Source organism: Terrapene carolina, unplaced genomic scaffold, assembly GCF_002925995.2.
Source record: "Terrapene carolina triunguis isolate 2854851 unplaced genomic scaffold, T_m_triunguis-2.0 Scaffold27792, whole genome shotgun sequence".
Classification (NCBI taxonomy): domain Eukaryota; kingdom Metazoa; phylum Chordata; order Testudines; family Emydidae; genus Terrapene; species Terrapene triunguis.
In genome coordinates, this window is record NW_020692143.1 from 5,646 (window position 1) to 25,296 (window position 19,651).

The 19,651-nt window shown below is 42.7% G+C and overlaps 1 protein-coding gene across 1 annotated transcript; it reads left to right on the forward strand.

Annotated features, from left to right (window-relative positions):
* The first annotated feature begins 16,854 nt into the window (after positions 1-16,854).
* Positions 16,855-17,811, forward strand: LOC112124729 (putative olfactory receptor 52P1). The gene has a single exon (XM_024223199.2). The coding sequence runs from the start codon at positions 16,855-16,857 to the stop codon at positions 17,809-17,811; it is 957 nt and encodes a 318-aa protein (XP_024078967.2).
* Positions 17,812-19,651: the final 1,840 nt, after the last annotated feature.

Genomic DNA, 19,651 nt, shown 5'->3' on the forward strand with positions numbered 1-19,651 from the left:
TATAAAATACTTACTATACTATTTGTTATAAAGTGTGTAACCCCCCTTGCTGTGCTTCTCTCCCTGCACAGGTACCTGGAGCATTTCTGAGCCTGAGTGATGCATCAGCCACCTCATGGCAGCTTTCAATCTCACCCCTCTGACTCTTCAATATTCATCCTAACTGGCATCCCTGCCCTGGAAGCTGCTCACATCTGGATTTCCATCCCTTTCTCTACGGTCTACATTATGTGCCTGTTGGGAAATTTCACAGTTCTGTTTGTTGTAGGCAAAGAGGAGACCCTGCACAAGCCGATGTACCTGCTGCTCTGCATGTTGGCGCTCACAGACATCAGCTTATCGACCTGTTCATGCCAAAGTCATTGTGTATATTTTGGTTCAATTTTAAAAGCATTACTGTGAAGGGCTGTCTCACCCAGATGTTCTTCTTTCATGCACTTTCTACTATGCACTCAGCCGTCCTAGTGACAATTGCCTTTGATCGCTACATTGCCATTGTTATACCAATAGAATAAAAACCAGCAGGATCTTATTAAGAGGGATAAGGCAAAGATGCCACATTTATTGTAAATATAATGATAAAGCAAAAGATAAAAGTAAACAACGTTGTTTGACTACTTATTCCTATCACTACTTATTTCTTATAGACACACACATTTTATATATATGAGAGAGAGAGAGAGAGAGAGAGAGAGAGAGAGAGAGATTTCCACAATCATTTATTCAAGTTCTGTATAGGTGTTATAGTTACCAGCCTAGAAGTTGCTCATGCCAAGTTACTGGCCAGGTATCTTGGTCATGAGGATGGAGCCGAGTCTGTGTCAGGTGCACCTGATGCTCCTGGAGGTTGGCAGCAGAACCAGAGACTTAAAATCCTCAGTCTTGAGAGTCCATTTTTATACGAATTAATTCCTATGTTAGTTTATGGGAGCTGTTTCATCCTGCTGTTGCTGACTCAATCAGTGGATGGCACATTCCTGGGCACATTCCTAGTGGCTCCACACTGTTCAAAGTTTGTGTTTTTCATCCTTTTAGGTGATGGGGTGGATCCCAGTTTACCCTCCGGGGGTTTTGGTGGTCCACTTTACACATTCTTCGGCCGATGGATACTTCCTTTTTAGGCTGGCACCTCCCTAACCATTCATATATATCAAGCATTCATCAGCATACATTCCATATCTTAACCATATTTTAATTTACTGTCTCCACCACTTTCAGGGTGTGTGCTAATTCATTTGAGACTCCCGGCCCTTTAATCACAGAGGGTGGGGGTCTGTCCTAGGAGCCGTTGAATGAAGTGAAAGTCACTTAATGGCTTATAGTGTTTGTTTACATTGTATCAATTACTTCAAGAACAAAGTCAATTAACTTGTTTGTAAGTTGTGCATAGTAACAAAGTATCTTTCACAGGATAGATATAATCAATGGTTTCTACAGACAGTAGCTTACAAGTTTTAACAGAAGACCCGAGAGATGTTTGTACTTGGTGACCAAAGCCCACAGGTAAGTCAAAAACATGGAGGCATGGGAGAAGGCTTGGAATCTGGGGGGAGCAAGGGCTGTTATAGCAGAAATAAGGGAGAGACAAGATAGAACTGGGGGGGAGAATCAAGTAAGTATCTTAGATGTCTGTATACTAATGCGAGAAGTATGGGGAATAAGCAGGAAGAACTCAAAATGCTTGTAAATAAACACAACTATGACATAGTTGGCATCACGGAGACTTAGTGGGATAATATGCATGACTGGAATATTGGTATAGAAGAGTACAGCTTGCTCTGGAAGGACAGACAGGGAGAAAAGGAAGGAGGTGTTGCCTTATATATTAAAAATGTATACACTTGGACTGAGGTTAAGATAGAAATAGGAGACAGACTTGTTAAAAGTCTCTGGATAAGATAAAGGGGTAAAAAAACAAACAATGATGTCATGGTAGGGGTCTACTACAGACCACCTAACCAGGAAGAAGAGGTGGATGAGGCTTTTTTAAACAACTAACAAAAACATCCAAAGCACACGGCTTTGTGCTGATGGGGAACTTCCACTACCCGGGGATCTGTTGGGAAAATAACCCAGCAGGGTGCAGATTATCCAACAAGTTCTTTGAATGTATTGGAGGCATTTTTTTTATTTCAGAAGGTGAGACAGCTACTAGGCGAGAGGCTGTTCTAGATTTGATTTTGACAAATGGGGGGAACTAGTGGAGAATTTGAAAGTGGAAGGCAGCTTTGGTGAAAGTGATCATGAAATGATAGCGTTCATGATTCTAAGCAATGGTAGGAGGAAGAACAGCAAAATAAAGGCAATGGATTTGAAGAAGGCAGACTTTAGCAAACTCAGGGAGTTGGTAGATAAGATCCCATGGGAAGCAAGTCTAAGGAGGAAAAGAAGACAGTTTGCAGTTTTTTAAAGAGACATTATTAAGGACACAAGACCAAACTATCCCACTGCATAGGAAAGATAGGAAGTATGGGAAGAGACCACCCTGGCTTAACCAGGAGATCTTCAATGATCTAAAAATAAAAAAAAGAGTCCTACCAAAAGTGGAAACTAGGTCAAAACACACAGACCCCCTGGGTGAGGTGTTCTGTCCCATCTAGAGGCACTGAGACTATTAAGAGAGAGAGATATAAAATGAATCTTTTCTATAACCTTAGCGAAGAGGCTTTTAGCTCATTCAGTAGAGTCTCATGCACTAAGCTCCACAGGTCCTGGGTTTGATCCTGCTTGCCGACGACCGGGATTTGTCGGCGCTAAAAAAATTACAAAGGATGAGTATAAATGAATAACACAAGTATGTAGGGACAAAATCAGCCAAGGCACAACACAAGATCAAACTAGCTAGAGACATGAAAGAAAATAATCTATAAATACATTAGTAGCAAGAGGAAGATGTGGAAATGCAGAGTTACTTAATGACTTCTTTGTTTCATTTTTCACCAAGAAGGTTTGTGGAGGCTGGACGTCTAACATACTGAATGCCAGTGAAAATGAGGTAGGATCAGAAGAGGCTAAAATAGGGAAAGAACAAGTTAAACATTACTTGGACAAATTAGATGTCTTTAAGTCATCAGGCCTGATTAATTGTATCCTAGAATACTCAAGGAGCTGACTCAGGAGATATTTCAGCCATTATCAATTATCTTTGAAAAGTAAAGAAAGACAGGAGAGATTCCAGAATACTTGAAAAGGGTAAATCTAGTGCCTTATCAGAGTCTGTGGTCATTGGGGGTTCTCTCGGGGTCTGCTATGCCGGCTATCTGCGCAGAGCCGGGGCAGCACACAGAGGGAACACACACACGCAGCAGAACGGTTATCAATATTTGACAGAGCAGAGCACCACATCGGTGACATCTGCTGACAACTAGTACAGATTTGATTTTTAAAAAAAGCAACAAGCCTCAGCAGGAGTTGGTCCACATTAGCAACAAAGCTATGGGATGACAATCAAATTCAAATCAAATCCCCAATACTTGTACTTGTATCCTGAGCACCTCAGCAGAATGTTCTCATCTCGCCATGTGTGGTCCCTTCATCTGGAGGTGGTTAGTTCCCTTTTCCACACGTGGAGAATTCTCCAGATGAACCTGTTCATGTCCAGGCAGAACAGGAAATGCCATTGTGATGTTGCATTCCATATGCTTTATGGAAATATGCTTATGAATGTGAATATAATGTAACTGGAATATGCTTTATGAAAAAGATCTCTTGTTTTATGTCACTAGAAAGCTTGTAATCTACTCAGTGTGTTCATCCTATTTGTTTGCATGTATTATTTCTATGTCTGGAGTTAGGGAAATAAGATATAAACTTGTATCACTGTTGTAGTTACACCAGGTGAGGGCCATCAATGGGGCATTAGGAACTTGATGGCTCCCATAGACTCGGACAATTGATGGTAAATGGTTTATTTACCTGCAAACCTTCCTGTGTATGTGTGGGCCAACCCAGGAAGAATGGAGATTAGGGGTATCAGAGACATGTGACCATATCACATGATACTGGAATCCATCTTACTCCTTGTACTTTTCCATTAATGAGAAGGGATGGGGTCCAAGCACAGAAAAAAGATTCCCAAATTGTGCCAAAGATATAAAAGGGGGTGGGACAAGAAAAAGGGGGCTGTCAGTCATGAAAAAAACCCTGTTTACTACCTCAGATGTATGCTGGATCTAACAAGGACTGTACCAGGGGAAAGGATTGGGTCCAGACTAGGAAAGAGTCCAGTCTGTGAAAGAAGCTTATTAGAACATCTTTAAGAGTGAGATTTTTCCTGTAATCAGTTTCTTAATGTATTAGGTTTAGATTTGCGAGTTTGTTTTATTTTGGTTTGTGACTTACTTTGTTCTGTCTGTTATTATTTGAAACCACTTAAATCCTACTGTTTATACTTAATAAAATCATTTTCTTTATTAATAAACCCAGAGTAAGTAATTAATACCTGGGGGAGCAAACAGCTGTGCATATTTCTCTATCAGTGTTATAGAGGGTGAACAATTTATGAATTTACCCTGTATAAGCTTTACACAGAGTAAAACAGATTTATTTGGGGTTTGGATCCCTCTGGGAGCTGGGTGTCTGGGTGCTGGAGACAGGTAACTTGATGAGCTGTTTTCAGTGAAGTCTGCAGCTTTGGGGGCATGGCCCAGGCCCTGGGTCTGCTTTGGGCAGGCTAGCGTGTCTGGCTCAACAAAGCAGGGTTCTGGAAATCCCAAGCTGGCAGGAAAAATGTCTCAGAGGTAATTTCAGCACATCAGATGACAGTCCCAAGTGGGTCTCTGTGACTGAACCTGTCACAGCCATGTCTTCTGTTCAACTGGGGGCATGGACAGAGGATCCCAGTTGGATGCTTTTTGGCTCCCATGGTTGGGGTCTCTGCCATATGCCTTACCTCCACTTCCATAGTTACCCAGGGTCCTGACAAAGATCAAACAGGATAGGGTGAGAATCATCCTCATAGCCCTGGTATGGCCACACCAACACTCCTTCAGCACTCTGCTGGACTTCTCAGTGGTGACCACATGCCAGCTACCTCACAGATCAGACTTTTTGTCCCAAAACCACAGTAGTCTTTTGCACCCCATCCTGGCAGTGTTACATCTGATGGCCCAGAGGCTGCATGGCTAAATGCGCAGGAGCAGCAATGCTTGGATGAGGTTCAGCGTGTCCTGTTGGGAAGTAGGAAGCCCTGCACCCGAGTGATTTACCTGGCAAAGTGGAAACGGTTCACCTGCTGGATCACAGACAAAGGTGTCTGTCCCAAACGGGCTTCTCTGCAGCTTATTCTGGACTACCTCCTGCATCTCAAATTTCAGGGCTTGTCCCTTTCATTGATCAAGGTCCATCTAGTGATCATCTCAATCTTCCATCGGCTGTTCAAGGGCGGGTCGTTACTGGCTCAGGATATCAGTCAGGTTCCTTAAGGGCCTAGAGTTCCTGAACCCACAAGTCAGGGACCCTGTCCCACTGTGGGATGTGTCTGGTTCCGTTGCAGCTCCCCCTTTGAGCCTCTGGCTTCTTGCTCTCTCCTCCTCCTTTCTTGGAAGATCGTACTCCTAGTTCAAGTGATGTCATCCCGCTGAGTATCCAAGCTCAGACCGCACCTAGTATTTCCTCCGAAGGTGGTCTCTCATTTTCATTCAAGTCAGGACATTTACTTACTAGTCTTCTTTCCTAAGCCGCATAAATCAGAGGAGGAGCATAGGCTACCTGCCTCGAGTATCCGGAGGGCTCTGGCCTTCTACATTGACAGAACCAGGCTACTCCGTAAGTTGACACAATTATTTGTCCCCATGGCTGACAGGATGAAAGGTTGCCCTGTATTAAAAATAACAGCAAATATTGCTTTAAGTACATCAGATGCAGGAAGCCAATTAAAAAAACTAGTGAGGCCATTGGATGATGGAGCACTTAGGGATGATAAGGCCATTGCGGAGAAACTAAATTAATTATTTGCATCGGTCTTCACAGCTGACAGTGTGCGGAAGAGTCCCAAATCTGAGCCATTCTTCGTAGGTGACAAATCTGAGGAACTGTGCCAGATTGAGGTGTGGTTACAGACGGTTTTGGAACAAATGGACAAATTAAACACTAATAAGTCACCAGGACCAGATGGTATACTGGTGTAGTAGGAAGAGAGCCTGAGACATAAGCCCTTGTAACAAAGGCCTGGTATGAGGCAGGCCCTGCTCACAGCATCTGGCAAGAACAGGGCTCATACTTGAGAAAAACACATTCCTAAGTAGAGCTAAGTACAGAGTACTCAGGCAAACACATCATATCTCCCCTTAGTCATCTCTTTTTTGAAGCTGAAAAGTTCCAATTTTATTAATCTTTCCTCATACAGAACGTGATTTGTTGGGGAAGAGTCAGAAGCCGTTCCATACCTCTAATAATTTTTGTTGTCCTTTTCTGAACTTTTTCCAATTCCAATTCCAATATAAATTTTTTGAGATGGGGCGACCACATCTACATGCAATATTCAAGATGTGGGAGTATCACAGATTTATACAGAGGCAATATGATATTTTCTGTCCTATTATCTATCCCTTTCTTAATTATTCCCAACATTCTGTTTGCTTTTTTGACTGCCACTGCACATTGAGTGGTTGTTTTCAGAGAACTATCCACAAAGACTTCAGGATCTCTTTCTTGAGTGGGAACAGCTAATTTAGACCCCATCGTTGTATATGTATAGTTAGGATTATGTTTTCCAATGTGCATTACTTTGCGTTTATCAACATTAAATTTCATCTGATAGTTTGTGGTCCAGTCACTCAGTTTGGAGAGATCCTTTAGTAGCTCTTCGCAGGCTGCCTGGGTCTTAAATATCTTTAGTAATTTTGTATCATCTGCAAATTTTGCCACCTCACTGTTTATCCCTTTTTCCAGATCATTTATGAATATGTTGAATAGGATTGGCCCCAGTACAGACCCTTGGGGGACACCAATATTTACCACTCTCCAGTCTGAAAACTGACCATTTATACCTATCCTTTGTTTCCTATCTTTTAACCATTTACAAATCCATGAGAGGACCTTCACCCTTATCCCGTGACAGCTTACTTTGCTTAAGAGCCTTTGGTGAGGGAACTTGTCAAAGGTTTTTTGAAAATCTAAGTATACTATATCCACGGGATCCAATTTGTCCACATTTGTTGACCCCCCCTCAAAGAATTCTTATAGATTGGTGAAGCATGATTTCCCTTTACAAAAACGCTGTTGACTCTTCCCCAACAAATCACGTTCATCTATATGTCTGATAATATTGTTCTTTATTATAGTTTCAACCAGTTTGCCAGGAACTGAAATCAGGCTTGCATCTGTGAGAGATGAAGCAAGATGCAGGACAACTAAAGAGCTCATAGCAGAAATCCTGGGCCAAAGATGATTTATTGGGACAAATGTTTCCTAAGGTCTTGAGGTATAGTGGTGTGAAAGGCAAAGCATCTACAACCTCTTGAGAAGAACCAGCATTCCATATGGTAGAGAAACTGTTTAATGGAGTTTGCCTTCTCACAAGGGCTGATTTGACTATACCTTACTGAAAGGAGATTTCTGTTTATTTTTTCAGAGAAAATTACTTGGATTAAGATTAAATCACCCACCTTTAAGAAGGGCAGAATACTGAGAGCTCTTAAAGAAATAGGTTTCCACAGTTAAGATATGCACTATCACTTGATTTTGACACTTGTCAATTATCAACCTGCATCTCATCTTCAGTTTTTGTTTCAGAGTATGGAGAAGATGGGGATGAAACAACTTGCAGAGAGAGAGAAGGAGCCAGATTCCCCTACCATCAACCCAGGTTACCTTTTTCTCTCTAAAACTCCTGAAGTAGTCTGTGTAGACTCTGGAGCCCTTTTTAAAAATTTGCGTCACATTAGTTATCCTCCAGTCATCTGGTACAAAAGCTGATTTAAATGACAAATTATGGATTACAGTTAGTAGTTCTGCAGTTTCATATTTGACTTCCTTCAGAACTCATGGTGAATACCATCTGGTCCTGGTGACTTATTACTGTTTAATTTATCAATTTTTTCCAAAACCTCCACTAATGATACCTCAATATGGGACAGTCCGCCTCAGAACTGTCACCTAAAAAGAATGGCTAAGGTTTAGGAATCTCCCTCAGACCCTCAGCCATGAAGACTGAGGCATAGAAGTAATTTCATTTCTCCGCAATGGCCTTATCATCCCTGAGTGCTCCTTTAGCAGCTCAATCGTCCAGTGGCCCCATAGCTTGTTTAGTAGGCTTCCTGCTTCTGATGTACTTAATTTTTGTGCTATTACTTTTTGAGTCTTTGGCTAGCCGTTCTTCAAATTCTTTTTTGGCCTTCCTAATTACATTTTTACACTTCATTTGCCATTTCTTCACTAGTTTCTTGGTTAACACAGTCTTGTTGTATATCCTTTCCACATCGGGGAGAGGGCGAACTCTATGAATGAGCTTACATTGTACAGATCCCTGAGCAGGAAGGTATAATTTTGGGTTTATATTCCAGCAGGGAGTAGGGAGCCTGGGGAGCTGGGAAATTAGCTGATATCTGCTGTTTGTACTTGGGTGATAACAGGGCCTGGAGAGGCTGAATCACCAGCAAAGATAGGCTGACCAGATAGCAAGTGTCAAAAATTGGGACAGGAGGTGGAGGGTAATAGGTGCCTATGTGAAAAAAAGACCCAAAAATTGGGACTGTCCCTAGAAAATCGGGACTTCTGGTCACCCTAAGTGTGAAAAAGGGCCAGCCCAGCAGGGTGGTTAGAGGGGCGCAACAGTTCCTACGGTTCCCAGACTGTACCCCGGGGGTGACAACCCATCACACTCATACTCTCTGGAGCTCAAATTAGCATGGGGGAGGGACTGTAGCCTGAACAAAAGATGAAGATATAGCAATTGTTTGCTTCCTTTACCCCTGTGTTCTCAGCAGGGCACACCTACTAAAAATACCACCATACTGAAATGGTCACAGAGCAACATATTAGCCAAATTCTGTGGCTGTTCCCTCGTGAAAAGTGGGATACCATGTGAGATGAACTCCAGGTCATTTTGGCTCTGGGAAAGGTAAAGGAATCACACAGTAAGAGGAGAACTCCCATAGTACTAGTTCCGATGCAGGACAGCACAACCCGTTTCTGCATCGATTTCTGAAAAATCAACACATTATTGAAATTTGCTGCTTTCCCGGTGCAGAGAGTGGATGAATTATTAGAACAGTTTGAGCGGCCAGATAGATATCCACTTTAGACCTCACAAAGAAATACTGGCAAATACCTTTGATGCCACAATCCTGGGTGAAGAAAGCCTTTTCCAAGTACTTAGCGTGGCTATGACTTTTTAGAGGCTAATGGATGATATGCAGTGGTGCGCTGCTACAAGCAATTAAAAATGGTTGTTGTCTTGTATCTTCTGGCAGCATTCCCACACATAGTGCAGAAAGCAGTAACCATACAGAAAAGAAAACCATCGTCAATTGCTAGGCTGAACAGTCTGCAAGACTCAGTTTGCCTGACAATCTGAGCCCCTTGTGTCAGTGAAACATTTCTTCACTACCTGGGAGGCTCTCAAACTGAAGTTCTCCAGGGTCTATTTTCTGCTTGTCCCACTGCTCATGGAGCGGAGGGAATTGTCTGTGAGTCCTGCCAAACTAAGAGTCTGTAGGGACTGCTCAGGGGAATCATAAAGGTCGCTGTCCTGTATGGGGAGTGTCAGACATGTGAGATTCATACACTGATTCTTAGGGCTCTGCCTTCCTGTCACAATAAGAAGATTTCCTCTCTCTGCTGAGTAGGATTTTGGTGAGTTGCCTGTTTCTGCATTAAAGGTAGTGCTCAGGGCTCAGGAAGGGTTCCAGGGTTCAAGTCAAGAAGCATTTTGGCAGGAATTCACCAGCACGGCGACTTGAACTGTTTAGTATTGTCATAAACACCAAAGGATTTATGTGATAAAATTGGATCTACAAATGTACTAGAAATTGTTTAGACAAATATTTGATTTTAAGATCAGTTCCTTGTCTCTGATTGTGTCCTTCTACCTGTCTCAGTAGCTTGCCTTTTTGAGTTTATGTGGATTTTCCTCGGGTTCACTCAAGTATTCCAATTCAGCAAATTCACTGCTCTGTTAGTAAGTGGAGCTAAACCCTCTGCAGTGGGTATCTGTGTTACCAGAGGGTTCACAACAAGAATGAATCACACACTGGCCAGATTCTGCTCTCATGTTCTGCCTTCACTGGGTCACTCCAGATTGAGACTGAGAGCAAAATCAGGGCCCAGCTGTTTTGGAATCCACATCTTTCATTCCCTGTCTCAGAATGTCACAAAAACTGAGGGTTTACTTCAGACACTTTTAGCATCCTAACAGAGTAGCACTCTCTGTAGCAGGACCTGAAGCTGTGATTTTCACAGCTCAGAGCTCAACACAATCAGGAGTACAACCTAAATCTACATGAGGGGATGTTAATAAATGGCCTGATTTACACCGGCCATGACTCCCCAAGGACTTCAACTGGAGTCATCATGTGGTCTCTAAGGATGGGTGAGCTTGTTTGCACTAAAGAAAAATGGACAGGAGAGTTGCTGAAATATTAGACTCACAGGTTTAGACGTTTAGAACAGTTAGTATAACAATTTTTTTTCAGAGAGGGGTCTGGTCTCCCTGTGCCCCTGCATCTCTACATCTGGAGAGAATGAGTAGCCCCAGAAGACAGTAAAAAGAACAGCATATTTATGGCTTAGAGGAAACCAGACAGTGTTGGAAATCTCAATGGGGGGAGTCCAGGAATGCACAGTGTGTGTGTGTGTGTGTGTGTGTGTGTGTGTGTGTAATCTGCAGCATCCAGATCACAGTGGCGCGGAGTCCTGAAACTGGGCAAAAAAGGGAATGGACATCCTGCCTAATGCACAGACCAAAGTGGTGTAATGAGGCTTACAGCGGTAGGGGGATGTCTCAGACCGTAACGTAATGTGGACCACACTGTAGCAGATCGTCTCTGACACCATCCGTAATCTGGAACATCCCTCCTCACATGAGCAGCTCCAGTACAGGCTCGTGGTAACGTCGGCAATTGCCAAGATGGAAAAGCAGCCTCAGGAAGGGGTGTCTGGGTTTCTAGTGGGCTGCAATACCTTAAAGCTTTGTGTCATTCTGAGAAAGAGTTACTCACTATGGCTCCTTTTAGTCTCCACGTCCTCTCTCCCTCCCGCTGGGTCTGTCCCTCTCTCCTTCCCTGCCCAGGCTGAGCTGCTGCTGGGGTTCCCTTCCCCCCCAGAAAGGCAGTTCAGGCTGATCTCCCACTTTTCCCCAGTGCAGGTATACACTGAGTTTAACCTCCTCTGAGGATGTTTTCCTATGACCTGGTGCTGTGGGATGTGGCACCTGGTTTTGGTTCTGGGGGTTGGGGGAACCTACATGGACAAGCGGCCAGCACTGGGGATTCTGGGATATGGAGTGGGATATAAATGGGCAGGCAGGTAGCACTGAGAGTGATGGGGTCTGGGAACAGGGTGTGCATGGACAGATGGGCAATGCTGTGTGTTGTGAGGGTAGGGAGGGAGGTGTACACAGAGAAGCAGGCAGTGCTAAGATTTGTGGAGGCAGGCAGGGATGCTGGGTTTGTGGGGCTAGGGAGTGGCATGTACATCTTGGGGAGTCTGTATTTTCCCACAAACTGGGCTAGGAACCAAGTTTTGAAACAAAGGGTTCCTGCCATACGCTAAAGCTATATAAGGCAGGAAGTGACATCATTGTGGTTCCTTACTCCCCACCCAAGAGGACTACTGGATACACCTGAGGACAAAAGTCTGAACTGGGAGAAGTGCTTGACCCAGGCTAAAGAAATTTCTAACCTGTGTATGGAAACCTGAGAAACCCAAGCTGCAAAGCAAATGCAGCTTGTGCCTTGAGAATTTGCCAGACTGCTTGTATCATGAATCAGGTCGATACACTGCTAATTCATAGTCAATCTAACTATTGTGTTAAGCTTAGTTTGTTTTATTGATTATTTGCTACATAATCTGCTTTGATCTGTTCACTATCCCTTATAATAACTTAAAATCTATCTGTTGTAGTTAATAAACTTGTTTTATGATTTAATCTAAACCCAGTATGCTGTTAAGTGAAATGTCTAGAGGTAAAATCTCAGCTTGGTTACCACAAGTATACACTGTGCTCCTCACATTGAGGGAGGAGCGAACTGGGTAACTAATTCATACTGGTTGGATTTGGACCATGGCAGCATGGTACAGCTCTGGGCTTCTTGGCTAGGGAGCTGGTGGCTATTTTTGCAGTAGCCTCTCTATTGTTGGTTCATTCAGAGGGTGGTCAAAGAGCCTGCATATAACTGCAGTTGGGTGTGTCCCTGCCTGTGTAAATGCTGCTGGAGGTGTAGGACCAGGAGTCGGTCTGCAGCTTGTCCCAGCAGCACATTGAGAGAGGGATCCCAGGCTGGTCAGTCAGAGGGATCACTGGTAATCAAGTTCCAGGTGTCACCCTGGGGGGAACCCGTCACATTTTGATCCTCAGCTGCTTCAATCTCCCCTCCCATCATACTCTGACCCCCTGTCCATACTCTCCTTCCCCATCCCAGGCTGCTTTGATTCCTACAGCAAGCTCGTCACCAGTGTCTTCTCCATGTTCCCAAGTCATCCTTGGCACCCACAACCTTCAAGCCACCCCACACTGCCCACAATTCTTCCCCTGCAGGGGGTGAGGTGCCTCCCATCAGGACTGCTCCCTCAGCTCAGTGGGGGGTAGGGGGAGGAGATCAGTGACTGTGTCCCACCAGTGAGAAATCTCACAAGTGGCAGATGCCAAAGCAGGCACCTGTTTGGCTTCACCTATGTGGTGTTTCAAGGACTGCTACACAGGAATAACTCACAAACTGAGAAGTATGCACATTATAAAATGAGAGCGGGCAACTCTGGGACACGTGATGGACTAGATAAATATGGCTGCCATGTGCAGGAACCACTGGTAGGTGATTGAAACAGTGGGCCACTGGCACACAAATGTTAAACCCAGGATTCTCTGGGACCATTTGCTAGCTGGTTCTGTTACTTATTCATGGTGATGGTTGCACATTCATTCCTCACTACAAACACTTTATGGGCTCAAGTCATTATTTTTCTCACCTAAAATGTTCATCCAAGCAGTGTCTCACGTGATCCTTAGCCTTGTGTTATACACACCCTTTTAAATATTCCCAAGGGGCTGCAGTCACATGAGAAATTCTCCCCATAGGGCTAAATTGAATATGGTCATGAAAAGAAAAAAAATGGTTAATTACTCTCACCTTTTAAAAAAATGTATGGCTTATTTCCAGTCAGAATTTCTTTAATTTCAACTTCCAGCCATTGGATCTTGTTACACCTCTGAATGCTAGGCTGAAAAGCCTGTTATGAAATACTGGCACTCCATATAGGTCCTTACAGACTGTTTTCAAGTCACACATAACAATCTTTGTTAAGCTAAAAACATTGAGATTTTTTGAGTCTATCACTATAAGACAGGCTTTCTAATCTTTTTTATACTTCTTGTGACCAGCACCAAAGACAGAGATAAAATATCTTCTCTACCTCTCCTTGAGATTCCCCAGTTATCATGCAAGGATCACATTGGCTCTTTTGGCCACATGGTCACACTGGGAGGTCAGGTTCAACTAATTCTCCTTTCACACCCCCAAATCTTGTTCAGAGTCATTGCACTTCCCACAATAGTACCCCAGCATGTATGCATCAGCTATATTCTTTGCTCCTAGATGTAGATGTCTGAATAGCTATATTAGAATATATGTCGTATGCTTTGACCGAATTTATCAACCAATCCAGATTGCTCTGAATCAGTGACCTGTCCTCTTCGTTATTTACAATTCCCCATTTTTTGTGTCATCTGAAAACTTCACTGATATTCAGGCATGTGAAGGGTTAGGAGCTGAGTTGCAGACACATATCTCTGCTTACACTTGTCAGTTAACACCTGTAAATTACGTCTGAGACAAAGCCGGTTGCCAGCAAGAAAGTGTTTCACCAGAAGAATCAAGGGAAGTAACAGAGGTACAGGCCTGTAGCCCTAAATACCAAGACCCTTGTGCCCCTAGTGCCCATTTTTTAGCACCAAGTTATAGCCCAGCATGATAATGTCTGTTTCATAAAAAACATAAGAATACAAGAATGGCCCTACTGGGTCAGACCAAAGGTCCATCTAGCCCAGTATCCTGTCTTCTAACAGTGGCCAGTGCCAGGTGCCCCAGAGGGAATGAACACAATGGGTAATCATCAAGTGATCCATCCCCTGTCGCTCTTTCCCAGCTTCTGGCAAACAGAGGCTAGGGACACCATCCCTGTCCATCCTGGCTAATAGACCTTGATGGACCTATCCTCTATGAATTTATCTAGTTCTTTTTTGAACCCTGTTACAGTCTTGGCGGAACGTTCCATGGGGGGAAATTGGCTCCTTTACATCGGAATTTCATCATGAATCAGACCTATTTTCTATCTAGTCCAGTGTCCTCTCTCTGACAGTGACATCCCCAGGAGCTGCAGAAGAAGGTTTAAGAAAACAGCAGTAGGTGGATGGGGGGGATGACCTAACAGTCCTGATGGCGTCACCATAATGCCTAACAACTAGAGATTGACATGTGCCCTGAAGCATGTGGGCATATAGGCTTTCCATAATGTTTATTTATCTGTAAGAATTGTAACTGGATAGTCTCACTACCCCTGTAAATGTCCAAATGCTTCCTGATTCTTGTGTAGCTCACAGCAACAATTACTTTTGGAAACAAATTCCTCATTAGGCATTAACTGAAGAAACCATTCTTTTTTAATCTCTTTTGAATTTGCCACATTTCAATTTAATTGAATGTCCTTTTGATCTTGTATTATGAGACAGGGAGAACACATTCTTGATCTACTCTGTACCAGTCAGTGTTTTCTAGACTTTTCTCATGTCCCCTCTTATTCACCTAGTGTGTAAAGGTAACGATCCCAGGCTTTTCAACCTCTCTCTGTATGAGAGTTTCCCCAGGCCTTTGATCATTCTCGTTGCCCTTCCCTGAACCCCTCTAGTTCTGCAATATCCTGGGTGAGAAGAGTGCCCAGTACTACACAGAGGAGTCCAAAGGAGGGTGAAACATTGACTGACTGATCTCATGGCATTATATTTTCTGTATGATTCCCCATCCCACTCCTCCTGGATCCCAATGTTTTGCTTAGTTTGTTTCTGTGCTTGCGCTGTGAAAAGGGTTTCACAGAGCTGTGTACCATAACACCCAGATTTTTGTTTTGAGCCTATAGGACTAACTTGCTTGCTTGCTTGCATATATATATATATCTTTTCTTATAGTTTAAGTATTTGGTTTATTGTAATAGGTTTACAGATTTATATTAAAGTAAGTTTGGCTGTAATGCAAAAGACCTACAGGCCAAAACCTGTATGTTAAGCTAAGAGAAAGTTAGCATATCTATATTAAGACCTTTTACCTAGGAAAGTAAAGTTGACATATATCTTGTTACCTAAATAGATAAGTATTCACGCATATGTCTAGGACCTTTTATCTAGACCAATAGATAATTGAAGAATGGCATGGGGGGGAGGGGCGTTCAGTTTGTACCCAGAGACTTAACAGGTACACCACAAGGAAACATATGTGCATATGTACATGTCATCAATACGCACGTACATATTAGCCTATGGAGTAAGCATACCCTAACATATTTTGGATGAGGAATGAAATTTGGATATAGGAGGAAGGATTTCTGGCACTTCTGCCCTATAAAAGAGGTGACCCACCTTGCTAGAGTACTCCATTCTCACTTACTCACTCCACTTTACTCTATCTTACTTACTTTTCCTCACTCTTTCTATTTTATTTTATTCTATCTATCTACTATGCCTACTACTATTAGTAGGCTGTACTTGTTCTTCCTAAACTTTCTAAGTTTCAAGGGAACTAGGCTAAGCTTGGTTTCCCGAGGCTTTTATTCTTAGTTTGTTTATTAGGTTTTGACTTTAAGTTTAAGTTAGTCAAGTAAACCCTAAGTTTGCTTTAAGAGCTGTTAGCATTAGTTTCTCCTAAGCACTGCATCCCACACTCAAGAATTGAGAAACCTGAACCACAAGGCTGGTCACCGGTGTCTCTTACTACCAGGTTAGCAAGGAAGGGTGAGAGTATATTAACTAAAGCTTTGTAGCATATAATACTATATTATCATATGTATCTTTTGAATAGCAGTAATGCAATTGTAACTTTGTAACTCTGGGTATTTTACCATTTACTTACTATTATTGATTTTAATAAAAAGTCTTTAAGGATATATATGTCTCAGTGTGAGCTTCCTGTCGTACGCTCAAGGGTCCTTTGTAAATTCTGTGGAGCCTGATCCAGGACAAGAACTTTTATCTTCTGATCAAACAGATTGGTGAGCCTAAAAGCCATAGTATTATTATTAACAAGTACGTATTATTAATATTAATTATTTAAATTAAATTAATAAGAATTAAATTGATGAATTAAATTAATATTATTAGTACACCCTAAATCAGGCTACAGACTGTTCAATCAGAACTTGGTAAGGTGTTTGAGGAGTTCAAGTTTTCCCTTCAAAGGGCATACAAGTTGCAGTTACTGACACTTCATTTGGCTTTGTTAGCTCCCTCTGAGGACTTCTCTGCACTTGGTTGTGACCTAAGAAATCTGCAGATGTTGCCACGTCATTGTTCACCCCTTTTCTAGATTTGTAATAACTATAAAATATTTACTGTGCTATTTGTTCTAAAGTCTGTAATCCGCCTTGTTGTGCTTCTCTTCCTTCACAGGCACTTTAAGCTTTTCCGAGCCCGATCAATGCATTGAACATCTCATGGCAGCTTTCAACGTGACCCCCTCTGACCCTTCAACATTCATCCTTACAGGAATCCCTGGCCTGGAACCTGCCCATGTCTGGATGTCCATCCCTTTCTCCACGTTCTACACTATCGGCCTGTTGGGAAATGTCATGGTTCTGTTTGTTGTAGGAAAAGAGCAGACCCTGCACAAGCCGATGTACCTGCTGCTCTGCATACTGGCACTCACAGACATCAGCACGTCTACCTCTGTCATACCGAAAGCACTGTGTATATTTTGGTTCAATTTGAAAGGCATTACTGTCGGCGGCTGCCTCACCCAGATGTTCTTCCTTCATGCAGTTTCTGTTATGCACTCAGCTGTTCTTGTGACAATGGCCTTCGATCGCTACATTGCCATATGTAGCCCTCTGAGATACGCCACCATCCTCACCAACGCACGAATAGCTAAGCTAGGGCTAGTGGGTTTGATAAGAGCTGTTCTCATCATTCTACCCCTGCCCCTGCTCCTGATCAGGCAGCCATTCTGTGCAAACCGCATTATCCCCCATATGTACTGCGAGCACATATCTGTGGTGAAGATGTCGTGTGGGAACATCACAGTAAACAGGACGTATGGCTTGGTGATGGCCTTTGTAGTCATCGGGTTAGACCTGACACTCATTGCCCTGTCCTATGGTCTGATTATCAGGGCTGTCCTCAGAATCTCCTCCAAGAAAGCCCACCAGAAAGCCCTCAATACCTGCACAGCCCACATGTGTGTGATGCTTACATTTTATACTCCCTTCCTCTTCTCCAGTCTGGCACACCGGTTCAGTCAAGGCTTTGCTCCCCACATTCACATTATCTTGGCCAACCTCTTCTTCCTCATCCCCCCCATGCTCAACCCTATCATTTATGGGGTCAAAACCAAAGAGCTTCGTGACAAAGTGGGCAAATACACCTCCAGAATATGCTTGCCGGTACGCCACTGACTTTAAACCTGAGTGATAAGAGGGGGAAAGGATATCTCTTTGTTAATCATGGGTGCTCTCTCCTAGTTTGGCTGAACTCAGCATTGTGGAATTTCACAGTCTGAGAACTTCTTCTCATCTAATGTCTTATCACTCCATCATCAAGCACTGATCTATTGATTGCTGATTTCCCTCACTCTCACCATCACCTGAGCACTTTCAGCATCACTCGTTAGCACTGATCCCCCCCAAAACCTGTCACTCATCCTGTCTGTTACTTCCAGATCACCAGAAGACACTGTAGCTTTCTGATGCAAGGTGTTTTTCCATTAATCCCTTTGTGAAAAAAGTGTTCTTGATCAGTTTGAAGAACAGAAGCTACACTTTCAGATAGCCAAAGACAAAGAAATCAGCTACAATGCTGAATGAAGGAAGATAAATGCATGAACACCTTGAGTCTGGACACCTCTTATAGTAGAAGTTTATCGAAAATTAGGAAAAGTGATGATCCTATGTGTGTTGTAAAAGTTATTAAAGATTAGCTAACACAGTGTACTTTAGAGCAGTCCTTTGAAGTTATCTTGAGAGAATTTTTCCTGGCACTGTTTCTCCTCAGCAGATGAGCAACTGGCCACTGCGAACCTGCTGTTAGTTATTCAACACCATTCCAGATGTTAGGTCAAATAGCCTGGATGTTCTAAACCTATTGCTTATGTCTGTGTATGCTTAAATCTAATAAACTGCAGAGTTAGACGATTGCATGATTATTTGCATTTGATTCCTGATCAGACAGAATTGCTGGGTTCCCACTGATTTATTCCAGAGAACGCCTGGAGTGAAATAGTTAAATTACCCCTGCTGGGGATTCTAGAAACTATGACATCGCCTGGGGGTCTAATAACTTACTACTTTGCACAGTTGATTTAGGAGATGCTTTCAGCTGGAACTTTCAAAATACACACTAACCATTCCCATTGTCAAAGATGTCAAAAGTAGGTGTTGAGATTTCATCTTGGAATGTGTGGAACGGATTAAACTGAGATTGCCACCAAAAGTCCAGGTGATTGAATCGTTTGCAGTACTAACGCCTTCTCGACCTAGAATGGTTGATATTTCATTTTTGCCATTGTTTTGTGGAGACCTTGGAAAGTTGAAGCAGCAGTGGAGAGTTTTGCCTATGGTTCAGAGGCCTCATACTCAAGACAACAAAGTTTAACAGTTTTGGGCTGAATTTCTTGAACACACGGATGCTTCTAAGGACAAAGACTTTAGCAAACTTGGCTTGTTTGCTCTTTAATTGGTGTTGTTACCTTTTAGCAAGGCTGCAGTTGGATGTTATTTGGATGAATTTGATAAAAACTAAACAGCTCAACAAGATGCAAGTGGAAGTTTTAGAGAACATTCTTTATGTTGGGACATACGTGCAGCAACACAAAATCTATTGTGAACAGTTTGCAGCAAGGAAAGAAATGATTGCACTGGTCACTGCTGATATGTATGACCAGCAGCAGAAGCATTGTACTTGTGACGAAGACAGCAAGGATGAAATGTTGCCTTTTAGAGACTAACAGTAACAAACGAATTCAACTCAAAATATGAACATTCACGACTGTCACTGAATGCAAATAGAAATAAATAATATAATCATGTTATTGTTGTTTTTACACTACATCCATTTTGGACTACTTTGGGTCTTTTTGGACACCGGTATTTGCTGTTTTTTGTTTGAAACCCCTGCCAACCTTGAATCAGGATACAAGTACCAGGATTGTGGTTTTGATTTTGAATTTCTTTGTTGTCTCATAGATTTGTTGCTAATGTGGACGAACTCCTGCTGGGACTTGTACCTTTTAAAAAAAAA